Source organism: Propithecus coquereli, unplaced genomic scaffold (assembly GCF_000956105.1).
Source record: "Propithecus coquereli isolate 6110/MARCELLA unplaced genomic scaffold, Pcoq_1.0 Scaffold184, whole genome shotgun sequence".
Taxonomy (NCBI): Eukaryota; Metazoa; Chordata; class Mammalia; order Primates; family Indriidae; genus Propithecus; species Propithecus coquereli.
The window spans coordinates 498,922-511,968 of record NW_012143190.1 but is presented as its reverse complement, the minus strand read 5'-3'; the positions used below and the strand labels follow the sequence as shown (position 1 = coordinate 511,968).

The following is a 13,047-nucleotide window of genomic DNA, read 5'->3' as shown; positions in this document are numbered from 1 at the left end:
TCTTAAACCAGCATAGCTCCCAGGAAGCCCAGGCTGCATGGAGGGACGAGGAAAGGATTCATAGGTGCTGTGGTTCCTTTTGACTGCTCTGGGGGGTTCAGGCTGCAGCTGGCTGGAGCTGGCAAGGTCTTGTCTAGTTGCTATCAGCACTTGGGGCAGCATTACCCATGCTTTTATCTCAGGGACACCCTGTTGGCGGCCTGCCTCACGGGCAGTGCCAAGGCGCATGCTGGCTGGAGGCAGCTAGAGTCATTGTCTCTCCCACCCTGTAGCAGGCTAGGGCTGTCATCATTAATGTTTGGCACACATTATTATTTACAAGCCACCAAGCTAGGCTGAAGAACAATAACAGCAGGATAACAGAACTACAGGCTACTGGTTTTGTCTGTGCCCAACTTAAATTAAGTAGTTGCAAAAGATAATTGGAGACATAAAGGCCTAGACGTAGAGTCGGCTTGTAATACGGCAGAAGAGATTTGTAGTCTTTGATAACATTAACACGGACAGAATTAGTCAAGGCTGGCCTATAAAACAAGGAGACTCATTTTTACGTGTGGTGTCTAAGAATCACTGCAACACTTTTATTCACAACTCATGGACAAATAGGTAGGTAGTTTTGGTAACATCTCACAGTGACTATCAGATTTCTTTTTTTCTTCTTTTTTTTTTTTTATTGAATCTCTTTCTTTTTTGCCATGGAAGAGTCCAGATACTCTAATGCCGTGGTTCTAAGTGTGGTCCCCAGATCCGCAGCATCCACATCACTTGAACACTTGTCAGAAACGCAGATTCTGAGGCCCCACCCCAGGCCTGTTCTTCAGTGGGGGTGGGGACCCACACTATTTTAACAAGCCCTCCAGGGGATTCTGATACTCACTCCCTCGTACTAATGTATACAGCACGGTACCATAATTCCACACTCCAGGGATCGTGTACATTTTGAACTTGGAAAGTAGAAGTCCTTGGCCATGCATAGCCCCAGCCCTGATCTCAGCCACTCTACCAATGCTGTTTCTCTCCTCCTGTCCATCCTGTGGGCTCCCACACAGGCTCTTTCTGAATACTGCCACTATCCTGGTCCTTCAGTGTAGGCGGCTCAAAAAATGTGTTGAATGAGCCAGCACTCCTCAGTGGGTTTGTTTCTAAACTCTCCCAAGATTTTGTGAACATGCTCGGTAAAGAACACAAGGCTGGAGACTACAAACGTCACATGAGGAATCTCCCGTGCAGAAGAACTAAACAGGGGTTGTGTTTGTGTCAGGAGGACCAAGGGACTCCTCTCAAGCTCTTTAGTGTGTGGTTTCCAGGGGGTACACTCTGACCTGAGAAATCTCTCAACATACATGTCATGCAAAGATGAGCTTCCACTAAGCACACATTTCATTATTGCCCATTAAAACAGAAGGTGATTAAAGTGCTTTTTAATTAAAAAAATTATTAAATGGAGTAGGAAGTAATGATATCAGTTAATCTCAGGGTAGGGTTTTTTTTTTTTTTGAAGCCCCTAATAACTTCCTAAACATCAAGCATTTCCATGAAGCTAGCCAAAGTTACTTAATTATAGGCTTCACGAGTGTTTCTACAGAATTCTCAAAGGAATCATCAGGATCCTTGTATAATATAGGGTTTAGACGTTCCAGGCCAGAGCCTATATACTAGCTCTTTTATCTTAACGCACAAAGGTGTCCAGAAGAGGATACAGGAGGAATGAAACGCCTTGGGGAGCCAGCTTGGCTCAGGAATGAGGAAGACAATTGGAGGCTGTGAACTCGGGTGCAGGCATCCCCACCCGGCTTGGCCATGGGCCACAGCAGGGGCTGGTGGTGGTCACACAGTGGCCCTCGGGGGGTCCTGGCAGGCAGGAACCTCACGAGACACTCAACATCGCTGTTGCTTCCCCTCACAGCTCTGGGACTCTTCCTTCACAGCTCTGCCTGCAGAGGAAGCCAGGCTGGGTGCCACAGCGTGGGGCCTGCAGGAAGTCGGGTCAAAGGACTGCACAGCGCACTGGCAGCAACGACGAGCCCCAGTGCCTGGCCCAGCACCACCACCAGCCGGGACGCCTGTGCAGCCCTCCCAGCCTCTCTAGTTTCGGTGTCCTCCTCTCTCCGCTCAACAGTGGCACCAGATTCCCGGATGTCCCGCTACAGAAAAGCTTACAGACTCTTCTCTGCTCCCTAGGACCTTTGCATTTAAGACAGGACCCATGTGGAGTGAAGTGAGGGGGAGAAAGTGGGGAATAAGGGAGCAGCCTCTGAATCCCACTCAGCCCGAGGCAGGGCCCTGTGGGGACGCCGAGGCCCAGAAGGCAGGAAGTGGGGGGCCCAATGTGGAGCACACTCATGTCACCCGACTCAGGCACAGGTCCCAGAGGGGAGCAGACAGATGCTCGGGAATTATCACAGGGTCACTCAGTGTGCTGCATCTTAACACTACTGGGACCACAGACCCATTTGACACTGTGACAATTGTCACAGATCCTCTTCCTGGGAAAGGCCATGTGTATACATGCTTGGAGGGGTTTCCTAGCCCTGCATTCCACACCCTGAGGAACACAAGTACACACAAAGAGCTAGACAGTGGGACATCTGTCTTAACACAAGTCTGAGAACCCTGGGAAGGTGAGTAACACCAGCTCGGAAGCTTGGGGAAGCTGCCCTGGAGAGAAGACAGTGAAGCTGGTGGCACAGGGAGGGGAGGAAGACTCCCCCTCTGCCTCTTCATCTGTGGAAATGATCAGATTCCTACCTTGCAGGGGGTGGTGAGAACAAACATAAAGTAGATTAACAGAGCAGGCACTCGAACAAAGCAAACGCTAGTTCCCTTCTGGTTCTCTTACCTGGTACCAGGCTACAAGCAGGGTCCTGCCCGTTTCCTCACACACCAAACACCTGCTGGCCATGCAGCATGGTTCTAGTTGTTGGGCCACAAGCCTATGGTCAGATCCCTGCCTTCCAGAGGCTTCGGGCATGGCAGGTGAGGCAGAAAAGCAAACCAGTTTCCCCTTTAGGAAGAGGAACTGCAGGGCAATCCTGCCAACTAGGGCTTCCCAAGGATGCGGACAGGGCCAAGGGGTGGGAAGGTGGAGGACAGGGCATCCTCACGACTGGCACAGGAATGCCTTGGAGAAGCTGGCCTGAGATGCAGCCATCACTGCTGTCCTGGGACAGGCAGTGTCCAGCAGGACAGGAAACCCCTCCCCTGCTCTCCCCAGCCACTGAACTAGCTGATAACTCCCGTGCCTGGGCACCAGCCTCTCCAGCACCCTCCCTCCCCGCACTGTCGCCCACTCCTCCCTAGACCTGACGAGCTCAGGTGACTCTAACTGCGTAGGCCCTAAATGCTGAAGCCCTCCTCACTCTGCACACTCACAGCCAGCCGCTCTGCACAGGGCCTGGGCCCTGCCTTACCTCCCTGGACAGGGCAGAGCCAGAGTTTCCTCCTCAACACTTCTTTTATCTGGACCTCATCCCTGTTCATCTCAGGCTTTATTTTAATACTAACACATACACACACACACCTCTCGGGGTGGGTGGTAACACTCATGTTGTCATTTATACCTCACAGGACACATGTGTCCTGGGAACAGATTTAATAGGAATCAGGAACAGGTTGTAGCAAAGAAGTTGCTGCTGTCTAGATTCACGGTAGGGCCCGGTAGCAGAACTCTCCCGGCCCCAGGCGAGGCATGTGCCCTTTCCTTTGAGGGGCTTCCAGGTAAGGATGCTACTGCTGTCAGCTCTGTCTCCGCGCTAGGCTCCAGGCGCACCATGGAGTCTGTCACCGGACCTCGGCCGTGTGTCCTGCTCCATCCCTTAGGGCCAGCTCCCTACCCTAAGCAGCACGTGGTGGAGGATGTTCATCCCTGTACCACTGTCATTCCCCCAGCAGGGAGGCCCTAACCCAGGACATCTCATGCTCTGACACACCTACCCGGGATGGGGCCGGGAGGCTGGGAGGTGGTGGTGGTGACTTTCAAGTCTGCCCTGTGTCGGGATTGACAGGAAGTTGAAAGAGAAATGACTGCCCGCTGACACGTCCACTGTGACTTTAACCACAGGACCTCAAAATGTTCTACAGACAGTAAATTCAAGCCAACAGCACTTTCTGGGATACAGCATCACTGCCTTAGTCTCAAAGGCTGATAAATTGGGGTGAACTCTAACGATGGGACATTCTCTGTCAGCAGCTACACTCGGCCCACCGCATAGGACCTGGCAGTCTTACTTTTTACTTGCCAGATAACGACATAAAGGTCTAACAAACTGATACATTGGTTTTATCTACCAGCTTCTTACATAAACAGCAGAAACTTCCAGATAAGTAAATTTCAACTGTAAAGAGTACGTAACAATCTAAAAGTTGCTATCTCATGCAAGGATATTTATTTCAATTCAACTTTATTTCTAAGACAAAATATCCAAGTTCTTCTCCCTACCCCTCCCTAAGTCTCTTTAACTTTCAGTGGGAGTATATAAATGTGAGGAATCATAAAGAATGATGACAGGATAGTGGTGTATCATTTTTAGCTGCCTGCAATGAAAGCCAAAAGAAAAATTTAAAAAAGTCCAGTATACATGCCCCTGGCCTCTTTGTGCAGGCTTTTAGACTCAGTTATCTAGCCCATCTTGTACACGCAGTGCAAAAAAACAGTGTGGCCAGAAGTAATTCTTCCTGCCACACTCCCAAGGCTAGCAAAGGACACGGCGGAGTTCTTAAGGGAGCTCCCAGAACCCAAGTTACTTCCTTTCTGTCAAGACTATCCCAAAAGGCATGATGGAGGCGAAGACTGAACTCTCAGAACACGTTTTGTAGGAAATTACAGGCATTTTATGGATGTGTGGGCTTTAAATCCAGGATGTATACATTTGAAAACCGGAGCCTTGCCAACTCTTGCCAAAATGTGTCTCATTCTATTACCGCTTTCTTCACAGTGGGGGGATTTCCGTTCCATGGAAGATAATTGCTGCCAGTGAAAGCAGAGCCACGCTAATCCAGGAACGGCGAGGACCCGCTAAGAGGGTACGGAGGCCTGGCGTCTACACCCTGCACTACCAGGAATCAAGCACACAGCCGTAGCGACTAGATCACTTCACTTGTCAGCTGCTTGGCTTTCCCACCTGTGCAAGGAAGGGTTTGGACTAGATTAATTCATTTGAAAAGTTCTGCTGGGACCCCTACTATGTGCCAGGCAGGCACCACGGAGGGCAGAAATGGTTCAAGACAATAAGGACAAACTCCGCCAGTGCCTCCCTACTACATAAATATGATACCACCCACGCAGCATATGGAAAACCGGAAAAAGAGCACATGGGGTGGTGATGGGGCGAGGGCTCCACCCAGTCCGCAGCCAGCAGCCCTGAGAGTGGAGGAGGGCTCTGTCCAAGCACAGCTGCAGCCTACGGAGACAGTCCACCAAACCGGGGATCCCTGTGTGGAGTGCTGAGCTAGACGTGCACAGCGTATACCCTGCCTCCTTCAGAGGCTCAAAGCGCTGCGGGAGCTCAGCGGGGGATGACTCCTGACTGATACGACTCCCTGCAAGCGACCAGTGCTCTCTCTTGAAGGTTGCCATCACAGTGCCTACAGGAGAGTAGACCACTAGCGTCGCTGCGCAGTGACCGATGGCAGGGAGGGCACAGAGAAGGAGGCAGAAGGAAGAAGGGAGGAACAGCAAGAGGCAATACTGGCAGGGGACAGGAGGGCTATACTTACCTAAGATTTGGAGCTAGGAACCAGTTGGCCCTAGTTTCTTTGGAGCCTTGAAGGAACAAAGTTACAGGCTAGGGATCAAAAGCCACACGTAGCTAAACTCTGGAAAATGAATTCTTTTGGCAAATATTATCGAGGGTCAAGCAAATAGGACCCAGGGTTTGTCCTCAGAAAGCTCCTTGCCCAATGGACTCACAGCAAATGACAATTCTTAAGAGTATCAGTTACAATTGGCGCAATTTGCTCTTCTCTGGTGCTACCCAAGATGGAAAATGTAACCCAAACTAATTTTAGTAGGCTTTCTTCCAAAATGATATTAAGCTATATTCCCACCCAGGTAAGGTAGGGAAAACAAGCAATTTGGGAACTCTAAAATCGGCACACTAAGGCAACTTGACAAGGCCGAGTCTGTACCTTGTGCATAAGCACGTACTTCACTAAAGGGTTAAGTGACCAGAATTAACAGAGGGAAAATCTAGAAACCCTCTAGAGAAATCTAAAATGGTCATGTACAGTAAGTCCATGCCCTACAAGTGTTCTTTATTCTGGTAAAGAAAAAGAAAACTAAGCAGTGACCTAACCCAAAACTATCAGAGGAAGAAAAGCAACATTAGCGTAAGACCAAGCAGCAAGAAAAATATGACTCCCTTGGCCAGATAAAATAGGAAATCTCTGCAGCTGGAATACTTCTGTGTCAGTCACAAAGGGTCAGTCTACTCATCACATAACCAAATCTCCCAACCTAAACTGAATGCCATTGTCTAAATTAAGCCGTCTCTGTTCTGATTCATAAAATACTGTTTCACAGAAAAGTGAATCACTGCATTACTTATTAATGTAACATAACATAAATTATACTTACATTAATTTAAAACAATTTCTTCATTAAAAGGAAACATAAAAAAGGTTCCAAGTGAGATTAAGATGCAGGAACAAACCAAGATTTAATTTAAAATACATTTATAATAACTACAAATAATTACACGATATTTTTAAGGGTCACATTTGCAACAGAAATTTGCTTTAATCTGATCTTTTACTTCTAATGGTTTATGGGTCTCCAGAATTAATAAATCACTTAGCTTGCAGATACACAATTGAAAGGCAGCACAAGGAACTCTGGGCACAGCTGAATGAATGAAACTGGAAAAGCACACCTCAACAGTGTAAGATACTCGCTCAGGACAAGAGACCAAGCACTTTACCAACAGGACTAGGAGTTGAGGGTTTTATTCCCACATTGATAATCTTTTATAGACCATATACAAATTGCCTCAGTCTCTTCAAATGTCATTCAGAATGGTAACTGTCACTGCGGAATCACAGAGTTCTTCCGGAAGATGAGAAAATACTTATAAAATGCACTGTGGTCTTCAAGAAATATATTATAAAACATGGAACACATTTACCAGTGGCATACAAGAAAAGTCATGAGATCCAGTAGTCCCCATATGCTGGCTGACCCTTTGTATCTTAGGAGTTGACATTAACTCCAGCCTAAATCTCAGTATCTGGAAGTGTGTGTTTAAAATTTTTATTGCTATTTAGGCTAAGAAAAATTCTAACATCAAAATTTGTAAAGTGTCACTCATCACTTCTTCCACTTAAGTGAACAGAGAGTTACATTAAGTTACATAAATACAGGCAGATGATACAAATCCATTTTTTTTCATCTTTGGTACCCAACTACATGGGATGCAGAAATATTTTATCAAGTAGATAATCTGTTTTATCAATAGCTAGTAAACCGTTTTTGTAAACTGTCTCTCAGCTGAGAAAACAATACACTACTTACATCATAATGGAAAAGGAATGACCTCAAGATTTCCAAGCAACACAGCTATTTTTCAAATCTGAACTCCCCTGCTGATCATTAGAAATAGTTTCAAATGTCCCATTCTTGGCCTTCACTCTGGACAAGTCTGCAACAAGGTTATAATTCCAAAACATCCAATTTCTGCATGGGGTGCTAAACAGTCTGTCTTCCCCTTCTCTTAGCACACCATCATTCATATTAGTTTGAGGTCTCTCCTGAATCAAGCTGTGCTTATGTTTTATACAGGAAGTGTGAAATCAAAGTTATTTTGTTTCTATCTCCTGCAGGCTAATAAACTCCCTCAAATTCATTGCTTTAACTGCATTTACTGTTCTGTGTTTAGAAATGCTATGGTCTGAACCCTGTCCTCAGTCAAGGTATGGCCAGTATGAGGCAGGTGGTGAATATGGTCCAAGAAGGCTCGGTGCTAGACCAATACGCTCCAGACTGTGATAGTCTTTTGTTGATTAGTATTTGCAGAATGTATTAAAAAAAATCAAAGTAGGTGACTTCTGCTTATCTGATGACATCAGTATCACATTCTTACACAATTCCCAGTGATCCAAAATGCTGATGAATGAAGGACAGATTTTTATTTCTTTTGACCAAATAACAGGAAATATTAGAAAGTTAAGGCAGGTTAGAAATGAAACGCAATTCCAATAGGTTTTAAACCAGATTTAAGTTTTTTTTTTTTTTAATTCAAATTGACCCAAAGCAAAACTTACATTACAAAGGAAGAACAAAATACATTATGATATAACACACTAGGAGTTACATGAAAGCTAAATTTGTGGGCAAATGGCCTTATCCCAATCACATTCTGGGCTAATGAGCAATTCTGCAGGAAAGTTAGAATCTCAATTTTATATGGTCCACTCTGTAATCAAACTACACATTCCTGTCTCTTAGGGTGTGCATCTGACAAGTCATGCTAGACTCCCTCATGCTCCAGATGTGTACTCTTGCTACTGCCAGAACACTGAATTCTCTAGTGGAAATGCTGTTCCAAGCATGACTGATAATGAATTAAAAAACAAAACAGTCAAGTCCTCCAAACTAATAAGCATGGATTATTCTGTAGTAAATAGTTTAGAAATATGGGAATTAAATAATCTAAAAAACACTCTTACTCTGCTGTATATTTATAAACACAAATATTTACAAAAACCAAAACCTTGTTTTCAAAAGATGAGGTTTGCAGTTCATTAATGATCATAATCTTTTGTGAGCTGGTTTCTTTGGTTTATTTGCCAAATATATTTTTATAAAGGTCTAGTAACAGGCTTAAATAATAAATTTCAAAAGAAACATAGAAGAATCAGTGACGAATTTGACAATATGCTGAACATTTTAGTCAAGATTCTGGAAAAACCAATCAGTTGATTTTCTGAAAATGCCTCTTCTTTCAGTATGTGACTACAGAATGCTTCTCTGCCAATCAATGCAAATGCGGACCTGCATGTTCGTCACTGTATTCCACCAGTTACCAACTTAAGAGACATTTTAGTCACTGTTAAATGCGGTATGTGATTGGGATTTTATTAACAACAAAAATAAAACATTCTTTTTAAGTTTCCAGATAAATCAAACCTCAAACAATAAATAATGGAATTATACACTTCTTCATTAAATAGAAATTTCAATTCCAGGAAGAGCTCTCATAATTTTTTTCTGAAGTCACAGCAGCAATACAGAACAAAGAATTTACCTTAATCTGATCTTTTTACTTGGAATTCCCTGACTCAAACTCAGTGGCTAACTTAGTTTAGAAACCTTTGAATGGTTGGGGAAAGAAAATAATTTTAAACTAAGCGAATAAATTAATACACACATATGTGGAAATAAGCCCTGTGCAAATGTAACATTAACATCACCGCTCAGAGTGCAGTACTCCTGGGACCCTCCCACCTCCTTGTTCCCCTGGGCCTGGGATTTTAGGGAGAAGTAACACTCAATTCATTTCTGGCCACACCATGTCCCTAACACTGCTAATGTGTCTTAGCCCCAACCTGGGTATTGGTTTAAAGAATGAGAACACAGCTCAGCAACTATCTTCACCAGGGACTCTCTCTCTCTCTCTGGAGATAACTTTTTGGAGATATTTTTACAGGGAAAAAGACAGACCAGCCATTCTTATCCATTAGGATCCAGCTGCAGTTTGGGGATGGTTATAAAACTGGCCAGCTGCCTACAAAAAGAGTCCATGGGCCACATCAGCCATCTCCTGAATAATCCTTTTTTCCAAAGCTGCCTGTTCTTCAGAAACCTATACATGGCCTAGGCACAAGCAGATCAGATTCTCTGATGCCAAAATAGCTACTCTGCATCCAAGAGAACAAACTTTGTGCTTGAGAAAATAGCACTGCTGGCTTTGAAAATGGTAAAGCCAGAGCAGATTCCTAATTCTGCTTAATTACACTTCTAGGTGAAATAGTTTTATACTTTATGACCTAAATCTAGAAATTCAGACAGGTAAAGAGAAGCCCTTCATCTTGTAAACTTCTGATAACAAATTTATTAATAGCATGTAAGTGTAAATATTCTGAAGTTTCCCAAAGCACTAAGAATGATACTGGGACATTTGAAAAAGTTCTCCTGAAACTAACATGATGAAAAGTCAAGCACAGAATGTATCTCCCAGGGCATCATCATAGATGCCTAATGCCTCTGGAACCTTTCCTCTTGTTATTGACACTTTGTCATATCTATGTTTACACTGCAAACATATGCCCAATCAACCCAGAGAATAAAATAACTGTTCTTAAGAGCTTCGCTGTATATAACCTTAAAATAGATAGGAAATGTTTAGCATATTAGGAATTAGCCAGACTCACAAATGTGCACCCATTAGAGATTTTACCCTTAAAAAAAAATTATTTTTTTTTTAAACTGGAAAGAAAAGAAACAACATGAAACCACCCCAAATTATTTAACTAGTAAAGCCACATGGTTTAACAATATTTTGGGCTATTTTTAGGGAAGACTCTACCACTGGGATATGAAATTTTCTGCTTAAAGTGAAGTAAAAGACATATCTTAAAATGGAAATCGCAACTGACATACTAAAGTTGTGCAGTGAAAATTAAAGTGGCGGTTTCTGTTCTCACGGGCATGTCAAGGCCGGCTGTGGACTGATGGACAGCAAGTGAAACAATGGATAAAATACACCAGAAAGAGTATTGCACTGGAGGCACTGTTTTAAAAACAGAATACACTGGTTTTACGAAGTTATTTTCTTTCTGATTAATTTTTTTAAAAGCACAGTTCAACTAGAGATAGAAGTTGAGACGATGTCTCAGGGTAGTGTACTACAGTTGTTAAAAAAAATAAGTTAAAAACAAGAGCACACCAAAAGGAAAGCAGAGGTATTGGATTTATGGCATCCGAAAGCTACATTAATTAGGAAAAAGAACAGTTTAAAACAGCCAATTTGTACTCATTAAAAATGAATGCGGTGACAGCATTACTTTAAACATTTCTTAGGGCATTTTCTAGAATAACCCAGGACCACCCCCCAACCCCGGGTGAAATTGTACCTCCAAACTTTAACAGGTGTTCTGCTGGTTTATAATACCGTGCTCACCAATGAAACCATAAATTTGGAAAGGGTAAATTCTCCACTCCAAACCTGCTTGTGTCATTTTAGAAAAACAATTTTTCTAAATGCAATATTGTATAGAAAACTTGGACCTCTTAAACTTGGACCAAGAAACCAAATTAAGACCTCAAGCATGTGGTGTGTGTGTGTGTGTGTGTGTGTGTGTGTGTTTATATATATAAAAAAATCCCTCCCCTACAATGAAAACCAAACAAACAAACAGAAAACCTAAAAGTGTATACCTGCTTTCTGACTTCACAGCAAATCAGAAATTGCATAGGATATACTTTGTGCAAGGCAAAAAGCCTTTTAAGTATCTGGAATATAACTCCTAATCTTGCTCACAGTTCTGGTATATCAGATATCATCAAATTTGTGTTTTAAGTAGTCTTTCATAACCTTGGCAATTGGTAGTTCATCAAGTAGCTTTAGGTTTTGAAGGCCTATACATTGTCGAATTTTAATTCGGCACAGGTCCTGCAAGTTTCTGGGCTGTCCTAAAAAGACAGAAAAAAGAAAATGTTATAAAACTACAAAGTACAATACTTAAGGTGGGCTTTTAGGTTTTGAAAACAATTGTTCATTTCACTGGGAAGTTCTATCAACTTCATAAGCAAAGGACTGGAAAGACACCAACTAAAAGCCTTCACATGATGTTTCATTTGATCCTTTTCACAACCCTGGGATGGTAGATATTTTCACCTCCATTTTACAGATAAGGATACTTAGTATCAGATTTAAGTAAATTGCTCAATGCCAGACTAACAACTAAGGCTTCAGACTACTACTAAAAAAATTTCTGATTCTAATCCTGGTATTCTTTCCATTACGAATCAGAAGAATTCTGGTTCTCGTCCTGATTAGGCCTCTAACATGTTGGATGAGACTGTGTGAGCAAATCATTTCTCTGGGCTTCAGTTTCTCCATCTGAAAAGCGTGGGGACTGAATGAGATTCCCTCTACTGTGAGACCTCCTTCCAGTTCTGGGTCTAGGACGCCTGAGCCTCAGTGCCTATCACAACCTCTGTAGAGCATGCCAAAGGACATCAGCCCACCTGTTCACCATGATTCTGGACACAGCCGAACCTTGGCTGTGAGGGTAAGGCTTGAGGGGTGCAGCAGGAAGGGGATTTGAAAAATCACCTCAAGCCATTCGGAATCTGTGTCACTTCAGGCCTCAAACCCCTGATCATCTGCTAACAAAAACTCCTGTTATATAACTCAACTCAAAAGAAAAACCATAAAATCCAATTTCTTTCACTTTTGAATACTTTGTTTTACCAAAACAATACAGATGGCCACAAACACAGCAAAAATTCAATAGTGCTTCAGTAGTGTTTGGAGTCATGTAAGTTCTGCTTTCATATTAAATGATAATAATAGTAAGAGCTAACATATATTGAAGACTTACTCTGTGCCATGTATTGTTATAAGCTCTTGACATATAACTCCTTTAATCCTTTTATGAGGGAAGTACTTTGATCATCACTCCCATTTTATAGAGTCTCAGAGAGATTAAGTAATGTGCTTAAAGTCAAGTTGAATGCCATATTTCAGTCGTTCTCAAACTTTTTGGTCTCAAAACCCCTTTATACACTTTTAAAAATTGTTGAGGACCCCAAAGAACTTTTATGGGGGCTATATCTATGGATAACTACCATATTAGAAGTTAAAACAGAAATTTTAGACATATTTATTAATTCATTAAAGAAATATTCTGCTTAAGTTACTTAGGGCATAATAGTGAATAAAATGAAGTTCTGTTCTCACTGAATTTATATTCTCTTGTATATTCATTAAAAGAACAAAATTATACTTATATGTCTCAACAACACTGAATCTCGGAAACAAATATGTAAGAGAAAAAAGCAAAATTCAATGCCTTAACTATATTATGCTACCATTTGTGTAACTCTTA

General features: G+C 42.7%; 1 protein-coding gene across 1 annotated transcript in view; it reads right to left on the bottom strand.

The window, feature by feature from the left end:
- Positions 1 to 11,471: 11,471 nt before the first annotated feature.
- ASB7 (ankyrin repeat and SOCS box containing 7) overlaps positions 11,472 to 13,047 on the bottom strand; it is a 40,542-nt gene continuing 38,966 nt past the window's right edge. The window contains exon 6 of the mRNA XM_012642719.1: positions 11,472 to 11,626. Coding sequence (XP_012498173.1) covers positions 11,487 to 11,626 — 140 coding nt within the window. The 3' untranslated portion in view covers positions 11,472 to 11,486. The remainder of the gene's footprint in view (positions 11,627 to 13,047) is intronic.